The sequence below is a fragment of the Pelodiscus sinensis genome, chromosome 24 (assembly GCF_049634645.1).
Source record: "Pelodiscus sinensis isolate JC-2024 chromosome 24, ASM4963464v1, whole genome shotgun sequence".
Lineage (NCBI taxonomy): Eukaryota > Metazoa > Chordata > Testudines > Trionychidae > Pelodiscus > Pelodiscus sinensis.
Genome location: NC_134734.1, coordinates 16,372,267 through 16,397,655, shown reverse-complemented (window position 1 = coordinate 16,397,655; position 25,389 = coordinate 16,372,267). Strand labels below are relative to the sequence as shown.

Genomic DNA, 25,389 nt, shown 5'->3' with positions numbered 1-25,389 from the left:
GCCGCAGAGGGCACCGTGAAATTCAGGGCACCAGACTGAAATTTCATGGTGCCCTAAACAGCTATGTGTTGCCTATGGGCTCTAGCGGCCCCCAGCCCCATCCCCCAGATGTATCTGGACTGAAGCGAGTTGCTGAAAGTCAGGAATAGATCCCCGTGAGTCCACACCTAGCGCCTGCACTGTAGAAACCCTCCTCACTCCACGCAGCAGAGCAAATGCAGCAACGGAGCATTCGGGCTGCATTTCAGGCGGTGCTTCCTAATAGCAGGAGGCAAGGCTGCTATTAAGAGGAGCTGGAATTTGTCCAGATTAAAATCATGAGCCTGAGCCTCACGCTGGCTCCCTTTACTTCATTCTAGCAGAGGAAAGGGAGCCACTAAGTGGTGGAGAAAAAGACACTGACTCTCACTTTATGGTACCAGATTAGTGAGAATCAGGCCTCTCCCCCCCACACACACATTTTAATAAATCAATTTTCCTTCCCTGTGACGGGTGATTAAATCAATAAGAGATTTGCAAGATCTAATTTTCTTATTTCATCCTTTGCTTTGTTTGGGTTTCTTTTTTTTCCACCTCTGGAAATAGACTAGTCACGTTGGGCATTGGGAGCTAGTCAATTTCTGTTCATGGGGGTTGAGGGCTTGTATTATTAGGTGATCTCACAAAATCCCTTCCAGCCACACAGCTCTGTGATTCTATGGCACTCACAAGCACAAATTCTAGGACGGGGTTGCAATTTGGGATGCAAATGCTGCTGGGGATTTTTTTTTGGGGGGGGGTCTGTTTGCTTTTGCTGCCTATAAACAATTAAGGCCTGTGAAGCGTTTCCGGTGCTCTGAGGCCTTCTGGAAATGATCTCGGCTGAATCTGGCAAGACAGCATTTTGCTCCTGCCAAAGCGCTGCAAGATCTTCAGTATCTGCAAATGATCCGGACCTCGTTATTTTTATATCAGTCAAACCAATCTGATAGCTTTCTTCAGTAGGATAACAAGCCTTGTGGATAAAGGGGAAGCGGTAGTCGTGGTATAGCTTGACTTCAGTAAAGCATTTGATATGGTCTTGCATGACCTTCTTATCAATAAACTAGGGAAACACAACTTACGTAGGGTTGCTATAAGGTGCAGGCATAACTGGCCAGATAACTACTCTCTGAGAACAGCTATTAATGGTTCACAGTCATTCCGCAAGAACATAACAAGTGGGGCTCCACGGGGGTTGTGACGTAGTGGGGGGTAACTTGCTGGCTGTAGCATGGCCCAGCAGGGCAGGGGATGAGTCATTATGCAAAAGGGGTCTCTCAACCTGTCTGACCAGCTACCCCCCAGGGAGAGAAACAAAGGAAGGTGGAATGCGGCCCCTGGCTGGGGGGCAGGGCTGGAAGTGAGTTAGTTTCTGTCTGGGAAGCAGGGGAGAAGGAGCTAGGGAGGGGCTGGGATTGTAGGGCCCAGCCACCCCCCATCTCTAGGAGGGGCACTGAGGCCTCTTAGCCCCAGTTCCTGTAACCAGATGACATCTGTGCTGTGCTGTATCCTGGAGAAGTAATAAACTCCCTCTATTCTACTGGCTGGTGGAGTCTGTTGTGCCATTTCAGGGGTGCAGGAGATGGGAAAACCCCATCGCGTCGTCACAGGGGTCTGTTTGGGGATCAGTTCTATTCAGTATCTTCATCAATGATTTAGATATTGGCCATAGAGAGAACACTTATTAACTGTGCAAGCTGGAAGGGGTTGCAAGTGCTTTGGAGGAGAGGATCATAATTCAAAATGATTTGGACAAACTGGAGAAATGGTCTGAGGTAAACAGGATGAGGTTTAATAAGGACAAATGCAAAGTGCTCCACTTAGGAAGGAACAGTCAGTTTCACACATACAGAATGGGAAGCGACTGTGTTGGAAGGAGGACTACAGAAAGGGATCTAAGAGTCATAGTGGACCACAAGCTAAATATGAGTCCACAATGTGACCCTGTTGCAAAAAAAGCAAACATCACTCTAAGATGCATTAACAGGAGTATTGTGAGCAAACACAAGAAGTAATTCTTCTGCTCTACTCTGCTCTGATTAGTCCTCAGCTGGAGTATTGTGTCCACTTATGGGCACCACATTTCAGGAAAGATGCGGAGAAATTGGAGAAGGTCTGGAGAAGAACAACAAAAATGATGAAAGGTCTAGAAAACTTGAGCTATGAGGGAAGACAAAGAATTGGGCTTGTTTAGTTTGGAAAAGAAAAGACTGAGAGGGGACATGATAACAGTTTTCAGGTAACTAAAAGGGTGTTACAAGGAGGAGGGAGAAAACTTGTTCTCCTTGGCCTGCAATGACAGGACAAGAAGCAATGGGCTTAAATTGCGGCAAGGGAGGTTTAGGTTGGACATTAGGAAAAAACTTCCTGTCAAGGTTGTTAAAAACTGGAATAAATTGCCTAGGGTGGCTGTGGAATCTCCATCGCTGGAGGAATTTAAGAGCAGGTTGGATAGATATGTCAGGGATGATGTAGATGGTGCTTGGTCCTGCTGTGAGGGTCGGGGACTGGACTTGATGACCTCTCAAGGTCCCTTCCAGTTCTTGTATTTTGTGATTCTAGGACTCTGGCAATACACTGTTCTCTAAGGGCACGTCTAGACTACCCTTGGCTTCCAAAAGAAGATATGCAAATTTGGCACAAATTTCTGATCCCTTTTTTTTGGAAGAGGTTTCCAAAAAAAAAAAAAAAGAAAGAAAGCAGCCTAGACAAGGTTTTTCGCACAACCCCCCTTTCTCGAAAGAACCCTTATTCCTCAAAAACGAGGTTTTCAGGGTTCTTTCGAAAAAGGGGGGGTTGCGCGAAAAACCCTGTCTAGACTGCTTTTTTTTTTTTTGAAAAAACCTCTTCCGAAAAAGGGATCGAAAGAAGATATGCAAATTCACACCAAATTTGCATATCTTCTTTCAGAAGCCGAGGATAGTCTAGACATGCCCTAACTCTATGTACAAGTGGGCACAGAACGGAGAGCGCCCTCTGCTGAGTCCCCACCCACCCCCATCCTCTTGCAGCACCCTGCTGGAGCATGAGGGTCAGCATTGACTGAGGGGGAAAGCGCCCCCTGCTGTGAGACTAGCAACCTCCGCCTTCTTTCCCACCCATCCACTGCTGGGAAAAGGACATGACACACCCCCTCCCTTCTCCACCCGGCTCTTTTGTAGCTCCAGGAGCATTCCCACTGCATATGCTGGCTAGTGTTTCTGCCAGTGCTCAAGACCCCATCAGCGGCAATTCCTTTGGCTTCAGTGGGCTTCTGGTCAGACCCCTAGAGCGCTGAAAGTCTATGGGATATAACATGCTGCATTACATTGTCTAGGCACTTAGTTGCGGGGTGTCTGTAGTCTACTAGCAGTTCCCTGGGACCTTCAGGGGGCTGGCAGGGGTCGGGAGGAGCGCAGGAGTCAGGGCAGGGCCTTGGGGATATGAGGGGCAGTGCAGAAGGCTGGGGGTGGAGGGCTGCGAGAGTGTGGGTTGGGAGGGAGGAATGGCTCAGGGCAGGGGGATCCCATCCAGCACAGGTCTTTTCTCTCGCCCCAGCCCCCTCCCCCAGTGCTGTGGACAAGGATGGCAGGGGGGTAGGGTTTGGGGCAGGAAGGCTACTTACTATTACATTGGCAGGCAAAATGGCAGAGCGCCAGCACAGCAGGCCTCTCCCGTGGTGGTGTGGCCGCCCCCAGTGGGGCCACTCTCAAATTATGTCCCTCTGAACAGCTCGTCCCGTCACAGGTTATGGAAAACTGCCGTTTTCCCAGGGCTCTCAGTTTTCCTGGCACAAACAGACCCTGCCCTTGCTTTACGTTAGAGGAAGAGGAAGTTGCATGCCAAATTTGATGGTCTTAGCTGTTACCATTAAGGAAAATGGACTCGCAGACAGACACACAAATCTCTAAAATATAGAGATATAGATTACGGTATAAATTGTCCCATTGTGGTACATATCTGCTACATTACAGAATACAGGCACTGAGTGACTCGATGTGTGTGTGTGTGTGTGTGTGTATAGTTACATATCTATGCTATGTTTGGCTATGCAGGTGCTCTGTTACAGTAAATACATTTATTATGTATCTGCATTATCGCCAAGAGGCCCGCACTAAGATCAGAGCCCCAGTGTGCTAGGAGCTGTACAAACACACAGTGAGAGCTAGGCCACACCCTGTGGAGCTTCCATATACAAGGCAAATGCAGGAGGGGAAGAGACTTGTTTCAGGCCACCCAATGGGTCTTCAGCAGAACCTGGTCTAGAACCCAGGTATCCGGAGGCCTCGTCACTGAAGCACATACATGCTGTCTTGTGGCATATTTGTTTTACAGCATACAGATGCTAAACGTGGTATATAAATGTAAGTTGCTGTATATCAACGCTGTGTTACAATTTGCACCTGATCAGTTGTGACACATACATGTTCAGTCTCTGCATACAGATCCTATGTTACCACATCCATTTGGTAAGTTGTGATCTATCGACTCGTGTTACAACAGCTACGTGTCATGTAGAGTTTTGCAGGAAGTTATGTTTCTGGGTTTAGCGGGAAGTTCCGTCATTTCAGAATTGGTCTGTGTTCTGACTTGGAATAAGATGTTGAATTTCAACATTTCCACCTCAGTGAATTCTGGTAAAAACATTTGTTTTGTGTCATGAGCTTTTGTGGGCAAAAGCCACTTCCTCGGATGATGCTTTGTTAGGTGATTTTCACCTACAAATGAAGTTCTGTTGAAATCAACGTGTTTCGGGCAGAAAAATGTTCTGTTGAAAAATTTTCAACCAACTCTAATGCAATGTTTCAGTGTGTATGTGCCTCTTTATGTATAAGGTGCTGAATTAGGGACTATATGTACCATGTTATGGTATACAGGCACCACTTTACATTATATAGGTGCCACTCTATGATATTGTGGTATTATGGGATATTGATGCCTCTGTAGATGTAGGTGATAAGTGCCATTAACCCCATGCACTGTTTGGTTCCTTCCAGGAGACTCGCGGAGGATCCTAACCAGCTTCAGCCAGGATGGAGTCTTCAACTATGATACATTCCTCCTGAGCGAAGATGAGGGCACTTTGTACGTGGGAGCTCGCGACACCATCCTCTCCTTGCGGGTGGATAGCCCTGGGTCCATGGAGCTGACGGGCTTAGTGAGTAGCGCTTGGCTTTCCCCACAATCAGGAGCATTTCAGGTGCAGGAGGGAGGCAAGCTGGTCTAGGGGAGGGAGAACGAAAGTCAGATCTGGGTTCTGGTCCCTGCCCCATGCCTCAGTTTCCCCATCTGTAAGGTAGGGATCGTGATACGCAGGGGTGAGGGACTGTGCAATGTAATTCATGAATGTTGGTAAACCTCAAGGGGAAGCCTCTAGAAAGAATAGAGCTGAAGAGTCCTGACTTCCTATCCGCCTTGCTCTGACCATTAGACCACACTACCTCCCAGGACCAGGAACAGATGCCAGGAGACCTGACTCTCCCGTGCCCTTGCTCTGACCACTAAACCATACTCCCCTCCCTGAGAATTTTGCTTTCAGCAGCTTTCTCTCCTTCCAGTGTGCTATTACAGGCCTTTGACCTTTTCTCCAGGTTGCATTTTCCTTCCAACCCTTCAAGAATCTCTCTCTCTCTCCGCTCCTATAGATAAAGTGGCAACCCTTCCCTGGAAAAAAGCAGGAGTGTGTCTTTAAGAAGAAAAGCAATCTGGTAAGGAGAGGGGGAGATGCTGGTGCTGGAGTGGGCTGTATTATGCCCCTAGAGGGCACAGTTATGTTTGGAGAGAATCTGAGAGGCAGTGCTGGGTGGTGGGTCTGAGGCTGGTGGCTTTGTGGTGCTGTGAGAAGTGGTACCACGCGAGGGGCAATTCTTGGGCATGGTTTCTCACTCCTGCAGTTTGAACGGGAAGTGGAAGCGCTTGCTGATGCACTAGGCAGCATTCTTCTCACAGTTGTGTTCTCCTCCTAAACTGCTGTGCATCTATCACGCTCCACCCCAGAGGCAGCTGGTTTTTAGGGCTGGGTGAGAAATCCCTGTGCAGTGTTGCTTTGTGCTGTTGCATTCCACTTCAGAGGTACATGCTGATTGATGGTGACTCGTGACCCCTGTATAGCATTGCTCCGTGGTACTGACCTGCTACCAAGTCCCACCCCAGAGGTGGCTGCTTTTTAATGCTGGATGAATAATCATTGTGCAGTGTTGCTCTGTGCTTTTGAAACAGTGCCACTCTCCGGGTATGTCTACACTACCCCGCTAGTTCGTGGAACGAGGTGTACAGCTAGTTCGGATTAGGAAGCCTAATCCGAACTAGCTACTCTGTGCCGCATGTAGCCGGCACGGGGTTCGAACTAGCCGGCATTTAAAAATGGCGCCGGCCGGCTTCATGCAAATGAAGCCCGGGAAATTCAAATCCTGGGCTTCATTTGCAACTGCGGATGACTACATTACCCCCGCTAGTTCGAACTAGCGGGGTAGTGTAGATATACCCTCCTTCCCAGAGGTGGCTGCATTTTAGTGCAGAGTAGAATCCCTGTAGAGTGTTACTGTGTGCTATTGAACTGCAGCCAAGTCCCACCCCAGAGGCGGCTGCATTTTAATGCTGGGTGAATAATCATTGAGCAGTGTTGCTGTGTGTTTTTGACACAGCTGCCTCTCTCCACCCCAGAGGTGGCTGCATTTTAATTAGAGGTAAGTGTTCCCAATGAGCTGTTGCTGCGGGTTGTTAAATCACAGCTGCATTCCACCCCAGAAGTGGCTGCATATCAGTGATCTGAAATCTAAGCTGTAATTTTTAAGTGGCATGTTCTTTTCTCCCACAGACAGAATGCTTCAACTTCCTCCGTATCATGGTGCCAGTGAACAAGACTCACTTGTACGTCTGCGGGACCTACGCCTTCAGCCCCGACTGCTCTTACATTGTGAGTATCTGGTTTGGGCCAGGGGCAGTGTTAACTCCGGCACTGGTTGTCTGAGTTTCACCGAGCTCCAGAGCCTGCAAAAGCATTTACATCCGGAAATGGACCAAGGCTCACAGAAGAGGCAGGGCTGGTCTGTGATTCATCCTGAGGCTGCTGGACACAGACAGGTTCTCTCTGGCCCTGCGGTCCCCCAGTCAGTATGTAGGGTTATCCCATGGTGTCTCCATAAATACTGGCCCAGACTGCGGGAGACAGAAGGCATTTAGGGCCAGATTGACAACGGGGTTTAGGTGCCCGTGGAGATTTAAAAAAAAGTAGTAGCTGAGTTAGGTAGCTAAATTTCATTGGTTTTCAAAGGAAGTTAGGTACCGAGATGCTTTTGAAAATCCCAATATATACCTACCTATGTCTTCAAGTGCTTAAACTCTGGGCAATCTGGTCCTTATAAGCTAGGTCTAGACTGCGTTTTTTTGGTCGGAAAAAGCTATGCAAAATGTGCTCCGCATTTTGTGTAGCTTTTTCTGATTTTTTTTTTCGGAAGAGGCTTTTCCGAAACTTGGCCCGTCTACACTAGGCCAAATTTTGGAGAAGCCTCCTCTTTCAGAGGAGCCCTTATTCCTCGTGGAACGAGGAATTCAGGGCTCCCTGAAAGAGTGCGTTTGCTCTTCCACAAAAAAAAGTGGAAGAGCAAATGTGTTCCCTGGATGTGGCAGGATTTTTCCGGAATACCTCTGGTATCCCAGAAAACCTCCTCAGTGTAGATATAGCCATAGGCGTGCGTGTGTGTGTGTGTGTGTGGACGACTGTACTACTGTGAGAGAGAGAGAGTGTGAAAGAGAAAGGGAGAGGGAGGGACAGCAGGGAGGAAGAGAGGGAGGGAGGGGGAAAGTCAGGACTTGGGGTCTATTTCCAGGTCTGAGAGGTAGTGTGGTCTAGTAGTCACAGTGAGTGGGGAGGAGTCCAGACTCAAGTTTTAGTCTCTGTAGAAGAACTTTGCTGCCCCCTACTTCATATTTTCTGAACCTAGCCTTGGTTATTTCCCTTTCTAGAAGAAAGGCCTGTGTTTGTAGGAGCAGTGGTGCATTTACAGGAACCCAGGTCAATATTTTCAGACATGGCCAGTGTTTAGGGTTGCCAGATGGTTTAAAAAAAAACAGACAAAAATGTGATAAAAATTTGTCAAGCAAAAACAAAAACAAAAGCACCGGGGGAGGAGGGGTAATTTGGGAGGTCAGGCTGAAATGTGGTTATGGCCCCTTTAATTGCTGCGTGTCCCGAGCAGGCTTCCGTTAGGTGCCGAGCTGGGCCCGGGAAAAGCAGAAAAACTTACTTAATTAGAAAATACCGGACATTTATATGGTTCAATACCAAACACCTGGCAATTCTGCCAGTGTTCCCTGTAAGCTGAGCACTTGGGCGGCCGCCCAAGAGCGATTCAAATGTTGCCCAGCTGATGAACCGAGTGCCCACAGCTGGCAGCCTGTGTTTCTACTTGTGGTGCACATCTGCACATGCCTCAGTGACCAGAACAACATTTATTCTGTACATGGATGGAAAAAATTAGAGGGAACATTGGACGTGGCCTCTGATTTTCCCAGGTTGTGTAACACAAAAAAATGTAGCTCTGCAAAAACAAGCAACCAATTTTGAGCCTCGCTGGCTCTTTTCTTTTGTCGTCCCCAGAAGAATGAGCGAATCAGGACTCTGGCCTGGGTTCTGAACGCCTCCAGCATTCAAGGGTGTCCGGATTTTTCCAGATCCCTGAGGGCTGGGGTTCCATTAGTATTATCACGTGACTTGATTGGGGTTATAAGTGTGTGGTGTAGGGAATACAGCCCCAGTCTGGGTCTCAGAAACCTGGCATCCATTCCTGGCACTGCCACTGGCTGACCCGCCTTGGTAAAATACTTTGATTATAATATGGAGAATTATCTTAATTACTAAAGTTGGATTTCCCCCTCCCCCATCTCCATGCAGGCCCGCTGATGGGGCGAGAGGGGACAAAGAGGGCAGTTGCCCCAGATCCTGGTGTTTCAAAGGGGCCTGAGACTCCCGGCCCTTTAATTTGCTGCTGGAGTCCTGTGTCTTGCGTTCTGGGTGGCTCTAAGGGCTGGGTAGCCCCTAGCTGCCCCTGGGCCCCACCCCTTCTGGGAGCTCAGAGCCAGGCCTCTCTCCATCTTGCCACCGACCGCTGTGGAGGCTGCTGGCTCCCCTGTCCTCATGAGTCTGCAGGGAGCTGGCTCTAGGGATCCGGCTTTAGGCTGAACTCAAGCTATTGGGTTGGTTCTTGTTCGGCAACTCGCTGATTTTTTTTTTTAATTCCTCGTAGTCGCTGCAGAATTTCATGCTCGTTCCTGCCCTCCAGGATGGGAAGGGGCAGTGCCCCTTTGACCCCCAGCACAAGCACACGTACATCCTGGTGGGTGAGTAGGAGCTGCCCCTGCCTCTCCCCTTCGGCCTAAGGAAGCTGCCCCCCCACACACACACCCCTTACTCGGGGGCCTGCCCTGATGGAGCCCAGAGGCACTGGCACAGCTCTCTCTCTCTGCCTGCAGATGGTGAACTCTACACGGGGACCATGAACAACTTCCAAGGCAACGAGCCCATCATCTCCCGCACCCTGGGCAGCCGGGCCTTGCTGAAGACCGATGCCTTCCTCCGGTGGCTGAACGGTGAGGCTGGGGGAGGACGGCCTGTGGCTGGGAATGGGGGGGGGAGAAAGGGAAAGCCGAAGGGCCAGGGTGAGCAGGAGCCGTGCGAGGTAGACTCTGAAATCTACAGCTGCCCGTTAATGGGCCTGATTCTGTGCCCCGGTGGGGCTGGAATGAGGGGCTGCAACACCCCTTTGTGCGCTTCATGTTCTAAGGCTGAGCTGGGCCTGGCTCTTGGGTCCCCCGGGCTCACCATGGCCCCCCACAGTCCCTGGGAAGTAGTGAATAACCAGAGCTCAGTACGCTCTCCCCTTGCCCACAGTCTTCCTCTCAGCCAGGACAGGTACAGGGAAGACCCTGCGCAAGGAGGGTTTTCATGGGGCCAGCTCCTCCTTCGTTAAGGCCCTTTAGCAGCTTAATGGGGCCTCGCATCTCAGAGAGTCAGGCCCGGAGAGGCTTTGCTCAGGTCACCGTCACCTGTTCGCCAACAGGTGAATGTCTGATGCCCGCAGGCCCTTCGGGAGGTGTTTCCTAGGCAACAAGCTCGCAGCCTCCCACAGAAGTTTACACAGCCCCCATCCTGTCCCCTGGATTGGATAGCTAAGGTCTCCTTCCCCCCACAGTCGACGCGGGCTTCGTGGCCTCTGTCAACATCCCTGGCGACGAGAAGGTCTATTTCTTCTTTGAGGAGACGGCGGAGGAGTTTGATTTCCTTGAGAAGCTCACCGTCTCCCGGGTGGCTCGCGTGTGCAAGGTACGAGGCAGGCCCGAACCGGCTACGGGAGCACGCGTGCTCATGTGTCTCCTACCCTGGCGTTGGTCTTACCTGCTTGTGGCCTGTCCCGGTGGCAAAAAGTGACCCACCAGTGGCACAGGGCCTCTGTTCGGTCCTCCGTGGCATCTAGGCCACCTGGCGGCCTTCAGATCTCTGCTGGAGTGATGCCTAGAGCTGGGTGGACCATGGGAGACAGCAACATTGCCAAGGAGAGAAATTCAGCCGTGCCCTCCCAGAGCTGGGCTGATGGGGACTGTAGTGTTGCCTTTCTAGCTGAAATGTGGGACTGGCTGCTGGTGTCACTCGCTTATTTACAGACATAGACACATGCTGATTAGGGATGTAAAATCCCATTTAACTGGTTAACCAGTTAAACATTGTGTTTAACCAGTTAACCAATTAAAGGGGGAGCAAGCAGAGGGGGCCAGGCTGGAGCAGCCCCCCTGACTGCCGCTGCTGGGCTGGAGCGACCCCCCCCCCCCACACACCCAGCCAGAGCAGCCCCCGCTGTGGACAGGGGCTGCTCTGTCCAGGCTGGAGTGCCTCCATCTGTGGTGGGCCCCAAAGGCTGGAGCAGCCCTCTGCCCATGATGCTGACTGGTTAATCAATTAACCTTTCACATCCCTAATGCAGATGTCCCATTTCCTGGCTCAGCACCAGCCTGGGGTCCAAGAATAAACTGGCTGTGTGGCCTCTGCTGCTTTCCAGATCCTTGCAGCTACCCCCCGGCATTCAGACCCCCTAGCTCCCTATGGCTTAAGAGGGATAAGGGAACTTTCAGAAAAGGCTTTATTTTCCGAAAGATCCACGTCTAGACTGGTGCTTTTTTCCAGCAAATCTCCGAGCCGGAAAAAAGCGGCAGCCATTTTTATGCTAATGAAGCGGGGGGAGATTTAAATCCCCGCTTCATTTGCAATTGCAATATGTCTAGTTTGCATCCCTTTTTACGGAAAAGGGATGCAGTCTAGAGACAGTCTGAGTGTCGCAAACCATCGCAATCAAGGACCCAGGGGCCTGGTGGAGTCTCCATCCCCCGACCACTTGTCAATCCAGACGGGATGTTTTTCCTAAGAGATCAGCTCTAGGCGTGGACGGCAGGTATAAGAGGCAAGGGAAGGCATGGCCCCGCCCACGCTCCGCCCCCAGAATGCCCACTGCTTCAGTGCTGCCCATCCTCCTCATGGTGCTCTGGGTCAGGGAGGCTCCCGTGGGGAACTGAAGGCTTACCTCTGTGGTGTGGGAGGGGGCTTGGCACCTGGGGGGGGGGTGTGGGACTTTGGGCAGAAGGAGCGGGGTTGGGGGCTTGCTTCCCCCAGCCCTCCAATCATGGCTCCAGGAATGATTTGGGGGCAGGTCTGTGTCCTGTGCTCTCCGGGAGATCAGGCTGGACGCTCACAGTGATTCCTTCCGGCCTTGGTAGACCCTAAGCCAGCCCATTAGCCTCCCAAGAGCCCCGTTCACCATGGTCTGGGCGGTTTCCTGCCTGGTATCCACCCTTTTAGTTCCTCGCCATATGCACAGGAGGGCTTCTTACAGCATCCTTGTCTGGAACATCCGCTGATCACAGCCCGGTGGCTGGGTTACTGACCACAGTTATATCCCTAGAACTCCCCTGTTTTATTTCAAGTAGGGCATTGAGTCTGGGCCACCTCCCTTCATTCAGAATAGCTCCTCCCCTCTTTGGAGTAGCACATGCCCCCTCTCCACCCCCTGGCTGGCAGAGTGGTACTAGCACAGCGGCCACATGGCTGCACACCGACCACGAGTGCAAGACAGCCTCTCGGCCAGCCCCTTAAGGAAAGGCTCAGTTCTGTTCAGCGTGACGGGGCGTTCCTCTCTCCTGCAGAATGATGTTGGCGGAGAGAAGGTGCTGCAGAAGAAATGGACCACCTTCCTGAAAGCCCAGCTGACGTGCTCCCAACCCGGACACTTCCCTTTCAACGTAATCCATCATGCCTTTGTCCTACCGCAGCCAGAGGGGAATGCCATCTTCTACGGGGTCTTCACCTCACAGTGGTAAGGCAGGAAACTTTCCCCTCCTGCCCAAAGAGTTCAGAAATCCCCCAAGGACAAATGAATTCCCAGGCTCATTCAAGATCTATCACAAGAATGACATTTTTAGGAAGAGGTGTCTGTCTAGCCTGCTCGTTAAAATGGACATGGTGCACCCAGAAAGTCGGACAATTTCTGGCTTGTGGTTCAACTCGGATGCTTCATTATTAAAGAACATGTAATTAACCCATGGAACTCCTTGCCACATGATATTGCTGAAGCAGGTTGCTTAGTAAATTTCAGAGCTAAGAGATCAGACCTGTGTCTAGTGGTTAGAGTAAGTGGCTTGGGGTTAGGACTCTTGGGTTCTAGTTCGACATCTAGGAGTGAGGGTGATCTAGTAGTTGGAGCACTGGGGACTGGAAGCTGGCACTCCTGGGTTCTGTGCCCTGCTCTAGAAAGGAGCATGGTCGGGGTGGAGGGCGGGCTGGGAGTCAGGACTCCCAGGTTCTACTCTAAGGCAAGTGAGGCTTGATGCTTTGAGCATGGTCGGCGGCACTAGATGGAGGTCGCTGTGTGGAAGCACATGACCTTAACTTTTTCAGAAGTATCAGATGGGGGAGGAGCACTTATAAAGAGACCCAAATGGGGTGGTCTCCCCAAGCCCACTGACCCACATGTTACAGGCAGGGTGTGCCTGGATCCCACATCTGACCTACCTACCTAAGGGGCAGTGTTCCCTGTAAGCTGAGCACGTGGGTGGCCACCCAGGAGAGATTCAAATGCTGCCCAGCTGATTAGCAGAGCACACACAGTGCCCACAGCTGGCAGCAGGTGTTTCTACTTGTGGTGCACATCCACACATGCCTCAGTGCACATAACAAAATTTATTCTGCACACAGATGAAAAAAAAATTACAGGGAGCCTTGCAAAGGGGTCCCCCTAGCACTGGCATATACCACTAATGGGATTCCTCCTCCCTCGGCAGGCAGATGGGGGAGGTGGGCAGCACGGCAGTGTGCGCCTTCAGCCGGGAGGCCATCGAAAGAGTCTTCAACGGCAAATACAAGGAACTGAACAAGGAGAGTTCCCGCTGGATGACGTACAACGGGGACGTGGCATCGCCCCGCCCTGGCAGCGTGAGTATCAGCTGCATAGCACGTCTCGCTCCATGGCAGTATGACGTGGGGGTCTGCCCCACAGGATGACTTTGCAGGATGGGCTTGGGGTTCAGCCAGCAGGCTGGGACTCAGGACACCTGGGTTGAGTTCCTGTCAGCGCCACTGACTTCAGTCAAGACACTTAATGGCTCCGTGCCTCAGTTTCCCTGGATAGTGATCCATCTGCTTTGCTCTTTACAGGAACCGGGCATCATCAACTGTGCTCTCCCTTTCGTAAGGATGCCTACTAGAGCCAAAAGCCCTTCTAAGGCAGCCACTGGCGCTGATAGCCTTTCTGATCCCCCTGCCTCTCTCTCCCTGCAGTGCTCAGTGGGCTCGTCAGTGGACAAAACCCTGACCTTCATGAAGAACCATTTCCTGATGGATGGAAAGGTTGAGCCCATGACCAAGCAGCCGCTGCTGGTGAAGCAGAATGAGAAATACACACGGATCGTAGTCCATCAAACCCAGGACGTCTCGGGCACCGTGTACAACGTGATGTTCCTGGGAACAGGTACGGCTCCCGTGAGCAAGGCCAGCTTCTCGTGACAGCATCTTGGTTGTTTGTGGGCTGGATTCTGCACCCCACTGACAGCTTACACAGTGGCACAGTTCCCATTGATGTCAGTGGGGATGGAGGCGAGTCATAGTCAGCCAAATAACTCATTTTCTGGTAAGATGACTCACCTAAAAAAGTTCATTTCTGGTTGACTGGAAACAACACTTGGTGGGGGTTTGGATGAAATAAAAAATGTCAAAAATAGTTTAGTTTCTGAGGCCTTTTTACCTTAAAAATTACATCTGAAACACAGTTGAAATGTTTTATATTTATAGGCTACCTCTACACTACATGCTTCTTGTGCAAGAAGCCTTTTGCGCAAGAGTTTTTGCACAAAAACTTCCTGTGCAAGAGCATGTCCACACCTCAAAGCACATCGCAGAAGCAATGTGCTTTTGCGCAAGAGAGTATCCACAGAGGGTACGTCTAGACTACAGGCTTTTGTCGACAGAAGTTTTGTTGACCGATACTGTCGACAAAGCTTCTGTCATCAAAGAGTGTCTAGACTACATCCAGTGCTGTCGGCAAAGTAAGCCGCTTTGTTGACATGACAGTGTAGACGCAAAGGACAATGTAGATGCAATAATGCCTTCTGTCGACAGAACTCTGTCGACAAAAGGCGTTATTCCTCGTAGAATGAGATTTACAGCCATCAACAAAACTGCTGAGTTCTGCCGACTCAAAACTGAATTCAAAACTCTGTAGTCTAGATACACCCAGAATGGCCATCAGAGCACCTATGCTTTTTCCCTCTGGAGCATCCATACTTTCCTTCTTGCGCAATAGCTGTAGCCAGGGCTCGCCAAGCAGCAGCAAGCCCCGCTCGCCAGCCACGTGGTTCTGTGAGCTGCGCATGTGCAGATCGCGCAACGCTGGCTGTGCTGGCTTGTAATCTACTCGCCATGGGTGAGTAGATTACATGATTTGTCGAGCCCTGGCTGTAGTGCTAAAAGTAGTTATGCCTCAGAAAAGGAGGTTTACCTACAGCGGAAAAAGACCTCTGTTCTGCCGTTGGACTGGCCATTTAATAGCGCAAGAGCTCATTTGAGGTGTGAGATGCTCCTCAGGTTTTTGCACAAAAACAGTTGTTTTTGCACAAAAACCTTGTAGTGTAGATGTAGCCATAAAGTTTGCAGATGATTCGAAACTGGGAGGGGTTGCGAGTGCTTTGGAGGAGAGGGTCATAATTCAAAATGATCTGGACAAACTGGAGAAGTGTTCTGAGGTAAATAGGATGAATTTCAATAAGGACAAATGCAAAGTACTCCACTTAGGGAGGAACAATCAGGTGCATGCATGCAGAATGGGAAGTGACTGTGTAGGAAGGAGTACTTTAAAAAGGGATCTAAGAGTCATAGTCAACCACAAGCTAAATATGAGTCAGCAGTATGACCCTGTTGCAAAAAAAGCAAACGTCACTCTGGGTATGTCTACACTGCAGAGTGGAAAAATGGCCGTTATTCCAAAAAACTTCACTTACATCCAAAAAAATTGAAAGAACAGAGGGATTTTTCCAACATTGGTAAACCTCTTTCTAGGAGGAAGAAGCCTTTTTCCGAAAGAGCTATATCGGGAAAAGGTGTGTGTGGACAGGGAAGAGGGAGTTCTTTAGAGAGAAGAGGAAAAAGCACAAGTGTGCTAGTGGCCACTCCATCCATAGTAATCACAGCTTAAATGCGAGAGAGTGTGGAATCCATCTTTCGAAAAAGCAGATCACTTTTGTTGTGTGGACGCTCTCTTTTGGAAGAAGTTTTTTGGAAGATCTCTTCCGGAAAAACTTCTTCCGAAAGAAGCCTGCAGTCTAGACAAAGCCTCTGAGATGCATTAACAGGAGTGTTGTGAGCAAGTCCCAAGAAGTCCTTCTTCCACTCTGCTCTGTGCTGATTAGGCCTCAATTGGAGTATTGTGTCCAGTTCTGGGCACCATGTTTCAGGAAAGATGTGAAGAATTGGAGAAGGTCTGGAGGACAGCAACAAAAATGATTAAAGATCTAGAAAACATGAGCTATGAGGGAAGTCTGAAAGAACTGGGTTTGTTTAGTTTAGAAAAGAGAAGACTGAGAAGGGACTAGGTATCAGCTTTCAGGTACCTGTTACAAGGAGGAGGAAGAAATCTTGTTCTCCTTGACTTTTGATGATAGGTCAAGAAGCAATGGTCTTAATTTGCAGCAAGGGAGGTTTAGGTTGGACATTAGGAAAATCTTCCTATCTGTCAGGGTGGTTAAACACTGGGATAAATTGCCTAGAGAGGATGTGGAATCTCCATCACTGGAGATATTTAAGAGCAAGGATGATGTAGATGGTGCTTGGTCCTGCCGTGAGCTCAGAGGACTGGACATGATGACCTCTTGTGTTCCCTTCCAATTCTAGGATTCTGTGATTCTATTATTTTGACTATTTTGGCCCAATTGTGTATTTGTTATTCTGTGTTTTGGAATGTGTTTGTTATGGAAATTCTCAGCAGAGCAGTGGAGTGTTTTGCCCCATTCTGCCAGCCAATCCTAGTTCTGTTAATTTCATCAAGCTTCCCATTACACTTTCAGTTAGGTGTAGCTCTCCTTCACTTCCTGTCTTGTGCTCTGTTAAACACAGCTACCACTCTCCACCCCAGAAGTGGTTGCATTTTAATGGTGGACAAAGTGGTTTATATAAGCCTGACAAGACTGGTGCCTGTTAGCTAACAAAGTGCTTTGGGGGCATATTGGGTGTTGTGTGGTTCCATTTATTTTAGATCCAAGGGAAACCAGTACACTTCAGGGCTACTTAAACCACTTTCTTATTTATTGCAAGCTTTAAGCAGTTAATACAGTTATTTAAGTTTTACAAGCCTTATGAACAATTACTATATAATTTAAACCTTAAATACTATACATTCTAAAGCAAATAATACAACGCAAAGCAATGCAAAAGCAATTACTAAAACATCTACTATATACAATAATAAAGCCTAATTCACTTACACTTCACCCGTATGCTACCTAGAGTGCCAGGCAGGAGGTCGTGGTTCCATCTTTTCCCACCCATACGAATGCCACCACTAACGTAGCTGATGTGAATGGCCTAATCACTTCTCGTTACATCAGGCAGGACGTGAAGGTCAATCCTGCCCATTCCCTCCCACTGTTTGTTCTTACTAAACCCAATTAATAGCAAAGAGTGACCTGGTCATTCTAATAATATTTACCAATTGATTATGTGTTGTGTAGGATACATCAAATGCCCAATGCCCCTATTTGGGGTACATCCTGCTACGCAGGATGTTGCTGCTATATGCGCAGTTGACAGTTTCATGGCTGCATCTGTACTTTTTGCTTATCAGAAACAAGTCTCCATACAAGGCCACTTGTCGTGTCGTCTTGATGTGGTCTGGTGTACCAGGCTTAATCTGCATTGTTATGCAAAACAATTCCTGACTCTCGGGCCCGGCCTGCGTGTTTTGTCGCACCAGACTGGAAAGCAGCACTTTGGACAAGACAGACGTCACCAGTTATTGCCAAGGCAGGGTCGTGCAGGCTCCCGCACATTGGGGCAAAAGGCCATGTATAAACAACAGCGCATTCCCTTTTAATTAAGCAAACTGTATGTGCCTGAGAGAGGGGGAGAATTGAGTGGACTAGCCAGTGAGGTCCAGACACTCAACTTCCACTACAATTGGGAACTTAGAAAGCTGTGCGGCACACTGTCCTCTCAGAGATGAGATCAGCGCCTGAAAACGAGGCTGTGTTGTCTCAGCCGCATGGGAAATACTCTCGTTTTCCCCCACAGATCGAGGGTTCCTGCACAAAGCAGTGGTTGCGGCTAGCGGGGCTCATATCATTGAAGAAATCCAGCTGTTTAAGGACCCGGAACCTGTGCAGAACCTTCTGTTCTCACCTGAGAAGGTAGGAGGCTTGCAGACCTGCAGGCAGGAACGGTGCCTGGGGGAGATGCTGCCCCCCGCAGCCAGGTAATAGAAATGTTTTCTGCGTGTCTCCCATCCTGCAGGACATCCTGTATGTGGGGCACTCCAAGGGGGTCCTGCAGGTGCCGCTGGCCAACTGCAGCGTATACAGGAGCTGTGCTGAATGCATCCTCGCCCGAGACCCCTACTGCGCCTGGGACAGGCACAGCCGGTCGTGTCAGGAGACCCAAGCCACAAACAAAAACATGTAAGTAGCTCGACGTGTGGAATAGCTCAGGGAGGAAAGCAGCTGCGGCTAGTGGTTAGAGCACAGACTGGCGAGGCAGGAATCCGGGGTTCTGTCCCAAACTCAAGGAGGGGGTAGGGCGGGCAATGCCAGCGCGAGGCATTCTTGCGCCCCAGGCAGACATAATTGCGCCCGGGGCCTTGCCCCCGCCCAGCCTGGCAGCACCGTGTGGCGCCCCTTTAAATCAGGCGCTCCAGGCTAGGGCCCAGTCTGCCTGTAGCTTGAAGGCAGGGTGGTGAGAGCAGGGGACTGGGAATCAGAACTCCTGGGGTCTGTTCTCCCTTTGGAATTTTCAGAAGGTGACTTGCAACACTTCCCTGTCTCCCTGGGAGTTGAGAGCTTGCCAGGTGCATTGAGATCCTCCCTGGACAGCAGCTCTAGAAGGGCAGACAGACACGCCAGGGCCTCTGAGAGTGGGGGGAGAGGAGAGGGCGAAAAGCCCCTGGTGTTCCCTGTGCACTAGCAAAGGCAATACAGCCCTATGGTGTCACTAGCGCTCTCTGCACTTAGAGCATGTGCCACTGCCCAGTCCCCTAGAGGTGTCAGCCAGGGCCAAAGCCATGAGCCCTTGGCCCATGGAGCCGCTGCTCTTAGTGTCCGGAGGAGTTTCCTTCTGGCTTTGCAATAAGCCAAGGGTGGACAGTAATTTTTGGAGGGGGGAAACTTAATGAATGTTGGTAGGGAGCCACAGGCTAGCTCCACCCCTGGGAGACTGGGACAGAAGGGGTGGGGTTGGGAACCAGCCTCTCCCCAGAGTTGTCTGGGACCAGAAGCTTTGAATTAAAATCACAGCAAAAGGCTCGTGGCTCCCAACCCCGGTCCACGGGGTCCTCACTATAAGCCCAAGATACGTTCCAAAAACCTTGGACTTATAGGGAAACAACTTAAAGCGGGGAATTTATTTTTTCCCGCGGCCGACTTCCATTTAAGCAAAGTGGGGGGAGTGTTTTGCATGACTTCTAGTGGGGAATGGGAGGACTTATAACGATTCAGTTCCTACAAACATCAACGACTTTAGTGTGGAACGGATGTATACCGGGGCGCCTTAGAGCGGGGACCCCCTGTATTCCCGGATTGTCTGGCAGCTGCCCGGGGTTGCTGCGGCTGTTTAGAGGGTTTGTGGCTCTGGAGTGCCGCGACGGGGAGCCCGGAGCCATGTAAATAGGATCCTGCTGCCGGAAGCATCGCTTGGAAATTCAGTGGCCCAGGCACCAGGCTAGAAATAGAAAGCGGCCAGATGCAGTCCAGGGGCCAGATCAAAGTGTTAATTGGACCGGATCCGGCCCCCGGGCCGCATGTTGCCCAGCTCTGTGATAAGCTTACGCCAGTCAACTGGTGCCATCCCGGCTCTTGTCATCTCCTCCACGGAGGCTCTCTGGATGCATCCAGGCTGCTATTTTTAACATGCTCCTCCCGCCCTGCTAGCAGCCATCTGTCCACCTGGCCTGGGAGGCTCCCAGTTGCCACGTGGACACAACTGCTGAGGCTGCCTTGTGTACCTGCTGTGGCTCAGACGCGAGATCGTCCGGCTGTTGGGAGAGACTGAAAACAACTCCAAACCGACAAACTTTGCCGGTGAAATTGGGGGCATGTGGAAGAAAAGGGAGCACATGGTGCCGGTTACCAAATTGCATCCAGACCTGGGGCACAATGGTTCTGGTCTTGGATCAAAGGCGGCTGCAGAGCAACTTCGTTGCCTTGGGTTCCTAGCGCGTTTCTTCTCCCTCTCTAGGAGCGACTGGCTGCAGGACGTCGAGAAGGGGCTGCCGGGAGCTATGTGCCATCAGGCGAGTGGGAGAGGCAGGGCCACGCCCAGGTCCTGGGTTGACTCGGGCAGCAACCTGATAAAAAGTTGAGTGTCGATCTTCCGGGTTTGTTGTATTTGGGGCACGTTGGGGACTCTGACGCCGGTGATGTTACGGGAGGTTGGGGAGGCCCCGCTGTGAGCCAGGGCCGCTGTCTGCCACACGGAGAAGTCGGAGACTGGATGGAGGGAAGAGGAGCAAGTTCAGTGCTTCTGAGGCATTGCGCCTCCAGGGGGCTTTGGTCCTAAGTCTAGGCCCTGTGTCTGCAAACAGCATGCAGCAAATCCCAGGACAAAGCCTTTAATCAAAAATAACGTCACTGAGACAGCACTTGGGCCAGTAATAAATAACACACTGAGGTGCCCAGGCTGCTGAACAATCCAGCAACACCATGCCAGGGTGCCAGGCCTCCACACATCCCTACCACACTGAACCAGGGAGCCAAGCCCTCTGGACAATCCTACAAGACTGCCAGGCCTCCCAGACAACCCTACAGCAGAGTGCCAGGCTCCTCGGACAATCGTACAACCCCACACCAGGGAGTCAAGCCCTCAGGAAAATCCTATAACACAGTGCCAGGCCCCTGAACAACCCTATAACTGCACACCAAGGTGCCAGGCCCCCTAGACAACCCTGCAATGCTGCGCCAGGGTGCTTTAGGTCAAGAATGATACCAGAGCTCGTGCTTTTCCCGCGGGATGTCCCAACGTGGCAGCCCTCCCGTGCTCTGATACAGCAGCCACCGCCAGCTCGCAGCCCTCCCAGTTCCCAGCCGAAAGCTGCTGTTCGTGGAAGGATGCCAGTTAGCTCTGGGAGGTGCCATCCGAGGCTGCAGCTGCATAACTCTGCCTGCAGCCGGCATTCAACCTGTCCCAGGGCTTCCTTCCCTGGCTGCAGCCTTGCAAACCTGCCTGTGGCCAGGCCCTTTCTTCCTGAAATGGGCAGCACTAAGTATCTGTTTGTTGCCAGTATCGGGATCCCCAGTGGGACAGGAGCCGCTCCTGGCAAAATGTCTGTTAACTGATATGGCGGAATTGCTGCAGACTGCTTCCCATTTCTACCTCAGCCAGCACAATGGTGCCCTAAGTAATAGTATTATTATTAGTGGGACAATGGACTCCAGTTTCAGCCCAGATTCTGCAAGCAGCGCACAATCAACCTGTGGAACTCCTTGCCAGAGGATGCGGTGAAGGCTAGAACTTTAACAGGGTTCAAAAAAGAGCTAGACAGCCATTGATGGACCTAACCTCCACGAATCTATTAGCCAGGATGGGTAGGACTGGTATCCCTAGCCACTGTTTCTCTGGAAGTGGGTGACAGGAGGTATCATGTAAGGATTACCTGTTGCGATCTCTCCCTCTGGGGCATCTGGTATTGGCCACTGTCGGCAGACAGGACACTGAGCTAGATGGACCTTTGGTCTGACCTGTTCTTATGTAACTTTCGATTGGCCATGAAAACGATCACATTTGGTCCAATGGGAAATCAGTTTTGTTCCTCAGTGGGGGTTTTTTGGATTCCTTCAAACTCCATGACTTGCCCTGGCTCTAGTGGCAAGGGGTAGGGGACAGCTCTTGAACCAGCAGCGTCTCACCGCTGGGCAGCCAGCGACTCATCGCTCCCTCTCCCCTCCTTGTGTCTTTCCAGCTCTGAGCCCAGTGCTGAACTCCCTGGTCCGGCTGACGTGCCCGCAGGTCTCTGCCCTGGCTAATTACACCTGGAGCTACCCAGAGCAGATGCCCCCGGCGTGGCTGATGGTGTTGGATGACAGGACGCTGGTGATCATCGCACAGCCCCAGACGGCGGGCGAGTACAAGTGCTGGGCCAGCGAGAATGGGCACCGCCAGGCCGTGGCCCACTATGTGGTCGGGGACCCTACGGGTGGCGACATTGCGGAGGAGGGGCTGGGCTGGGGGACAGGGATGCAGGGCAAGCACCGCTCGTACTGGACGCAGTTTGTGACGGTGACAGTGCTGCTCTCGGTGACACTGGCTGTCGTCATGGCCATAGCTGCCTTCTCCTACCACGACCGGCTCAAGGCCAAGAGCAAGGTGCAGGGATGCAGCACCCCCGAGGCCACCAAGGTGTCTAGTCAGGAGAAGGTGCCACTGAAGGGAGGTCGGGAGCTGCAGCTTCAAGGACCCTTCCAGGAGGGTGCCAAGGGCCCCGAGGCCTGCTGCGTCCAGCTCGAGGGGGTGTACCAGAACATAGACGCTGACAACAACACGTTAAACAGCAGCCTGGGGACCGGTGAGCACTCCCAAGGAGCGGCTCTAGACAAAGCTTAGACTGCCTGCCTCCTTCTCAAAATCAGTGGCACTGTGATAATGCGCAGCCCTACAATAACAAGCCAGTGGGCATCCAGCCCCCATATGCATAACACATGTCGGATCAGCTGGTTGGACCTTCCAGCCCAGCCAGAAATCACACCTGCTTGTCTTCCGGATGCCAGCTGCTACCGCCCACCCACGTCTGGGTCGCTCCTCTGCTGAAGCAAAGGGCCCAGCTAGGGTCTGGGCATCACCGGCAGCTGAGTCGTGGGAGGGGCGTTAAAAATCAACAGCCCTCCTGCTTTTGTGTTTCTGCCCCGACCAAGTGACAGCAGAGGACAGCCGCTGTCCAGATGTGGGCACATCTGGGACTCTAGATTACCAGGTCCAAAGGAGCTGGTGGGCAGAGCGTGCCCTCTTCTGGCAATGCCTGATTGGGGGTCCAGCTGGGAGCAGGGTTCTAGTAGCCGACTGTGCCCTGTTGCTCTGTCTGTAGAACTGGGATGCCTGGGTAGCCGCTGCCTCTCACACTGTTGCCACCAGGAATAAGTTGTTGGTGGCATCCCTATGCTGGTCTGGACTAGCTGGGAGCTGCCACATCCTCTCCCCGAGGGCTGTGAACAAAGGACAAGTATTATGTGGGATGCTGGGCCCAACCTGGGTCATTACAGCTCCGCTTACTGGATCTGATGTTCTGCCTTTGAGTGCAGGGTCAGCAGTTCAAATCCAGCCTTGGTGGGAATGGTCAGACAGCTGATCCTCATCAGCCTGCAGCTGGACTCCCCGTCTGGCTCCTGCTTGGCCTGAGATCTGGATCACAACAGACATTGCTTGCTGGCCCCTTGAAGGGGAGACTGCACTCTCCTCTGGGGAGTGTCTTTCCATCAGAGGGCATTGTGCTATCTCTCCCTGCTGCATGTGCACAAAGGGCTTTAGGGCCTTATTCTTATTTACGCGCAGGCCTCTGTACACCACTCTGGTCCAGTAAAGGGGGAATAAATTACAGCCACACCCTTCCGCACTCCTGGAGTGGTATGAAGAGGCCTTTAAAGAGAGAACCGGGCTGAGTCCCGGGGGTTATGGAGCCAACCTCCTGAAAATATTGACTTGGGAGGGGGAGTTGTAAGGGAGACTGGGGGCTGGGGAGGAGACTGGGGCTGTGACCAAAATGTGAAGTTGCTGGGGTTTTTTAATTTAATATTTTTAGATTTAAATTAAAATTTTGCCAGTGGCAGAAATGAGCGAACCCTTTGTTTCACCACGGCCACCCAGCCAGGGGAACAACGTGGCCACTGAAAGTTATTGAGAATGCCCTCTGACGTGGGGCAAATGGGGTGAGGATTTTGCACAAACCACTGGATTGCGTCTGGGGTTCAGTGCAACCAGGTGAGTGGATTTCCCCGGGGAAAGGCCTCGGATTTCTCCCTCTCAAACGGGATGGGTTTGCTCGTTTCGAAAACCTTTCTCCAACCACATCAGTATTATTATGTGATGGATAAAGTAACCCCTGCATTGCTCAATGGCAGCTATTGCACCTCGTGTTACATTTGCCAGCAAAGCGGCTAGGTTCTACCAGGATGTCCCTGGAAAATCCAGGCTTCTTTCACCTGGAGATTTCAACCGCTGGGGAAATAGCTTTGAGTGGCAGTGCCTGTGGGCACTAGGGGTTGCAACAGTGCAACTTGGTTGATACTTGTAATCTGGGCAGATCCCCAACCCGCTGTACAAGATCAGATGCAAACGCATCGTCCGAGCTCTGTGAAGAACTCGATGCCCTGACGAAACACTCAAGTAAAACGCTTCCCTGGAATCTTTCCCTCTTTAATTCTCATCACTGGGGGAAGGGGGACAATGGGAAACAAGCTACTTCCAGGAGTACAGTTGCCAAAGGGATAATTACTCCAATCACAACAGGTCAGACATTTTGGAACTCACTACTCAACGAATTAAATGTAAGCATAAGAGAGAAATGAAAGTTATGAAATGCAGAGAGAGCTACGTGACTGTGAAATCCTGCTGGAGACAAGGCCGGGTAATTGTTACCTCTGGAAATTACCTATGTCCTAGTCAAGAGGAAATCCAGGAGGGGCAGGATTCACTTGGACAAGACACACTGAGGCAAAAACTACCTGAGCATTGTCCGCTTGTGGATTTCACCAGGCTCACATGCCCTCCCGCAGGGAAGACCTAGCCTGTGTGCTCAGCCTCCTGCTCTCATCCCTGCACTGATTACCGCTCTGTAACAGGGACTGGATTCTTCTCTCGAGTGCCGGTGCTTATAGAGCCGGGACAAAGCCCATTCCATCCGGGTCACTGATCAGCAGGCTGTGCACCAGGTTGTGTGTATTGCCAAGCACAGCTCGATCCTCAGCTTGTCAATCAGCATAGCTCCTTGGACTTCACCATCGACATCCACTGGGGATCTCATCCTATTAGCTTCAGTGGAGCTGGGCCAGTTTACACCTGCTGGAAATCTGGCCCTTTGTTGCTTGTTGTATTATGTTTAACCTTTTTTTTTTTTTAAGAGATGTACATCTTCCTTGTCTTGATCATTTTATTTTTTATTAAAAATGAGAATGTTACACACCTGTGCTGCTTTTTTATTCTGATAGAAGGAGTATGTCTGGATGCCTGACATCCTGGCATGGTGTTGCTGGATTGTTCAGCGGCCTGGGCACCTCAGTGTGTTATTTATTACTGGCCCAAGTGCTGTCTCAGTGACATTATTTTTGATTAAAGGCTTTGTCCTGGGATTTGCTGCATGCTGTTTGCAGACACAGGGCATAGACTTAGGACCAAAGCCCCCTGGATGCGCAATGCCTTATTTGGCATGGCCCGGGGCCTTCCCTGCCAGTGACACCCATACTAAAGGGTGTAAAACCCCACCCTGGAGCCCAGCAATTCAAAACAGCCTGGGGCTCCCACTTGCTGCTACTGTGGCAGAGCCGGTAAGCAGAGCCCCAAGCCCTCTAAATCACTGCTGGAGCATCACACAGAGCTCCCGGCAATTCTGAGGGCTGGAGAAGGGGTGGCAGGAGGTGCGTTCCAGGTGGTGCTGAGGGCTGGCTTCCCCC

At 51.2% G+C, this 25,389-nt stretch overlaps 1 protein-coding gene across 4 annotated transcripts in view; it reads left to right on the top strand.

Annotated features, from left to right (window-relative positions):
• The window catches only part of SEMA4A (semaphorin 4A), a 58,366-nt gene extending 33,469 nt beyond the window's left edge, over positions 1–24,897 (top strand). For all 4 annotated transcript variants that reach the window (XM_006113904.4, XM_006113907.4, XM_025180122.2 and 1 more), the window contains 13 exons: positions 4,998–5,158; positions 5,646–5,708; positions 6,818–6,916; positions 9,246–9,339; positions 9,472–9,588; positions 10,191–10,321; positions 12,190–12,359; positions 13,324–13,474; positions 13,820–14,009; positions 17,819–17,934; positions 18,038–18,201; positions 19,973–20,091; positions 21,693–24,897. In XM_006113904.4, coding sequence (XP_006113966.2) covers positions 4,998–5,158; positions 5,646–5,708; positions 6,818–6,916; positions 9,246–9,339; positions 9,472–9,588; positions 10,191–10,321; positions 12,190–12,359; positions 13,324–13,474; positions 13,820–14,009; positions 17,819–17,934; positions 18,038–18,201; positions 19,973–20,091; positions 21,693–22,333 — 2,216 coding nt within the window. In that variant the 3' untranslated portion in view covers positions 22,334–24,897. The remainder of the gene's footprint in view (positions 1–4,997; positions 5,159–5,645; positions 5,709–6,817; positions 6,917–9,245; positions 9,340–9,471; positions 9,589–10,190; positions 10,322–12,189; positions 12,360–13,323; positions 13,475–13,819; positions 14,010–17,818; positions 17,935–18,037; positions 18,202–19,972; positions 20,092–21,692) is intronic.
• The last annotated feature ends 492 nt before the right edge of the window (positions 24,898–25,389 follow it).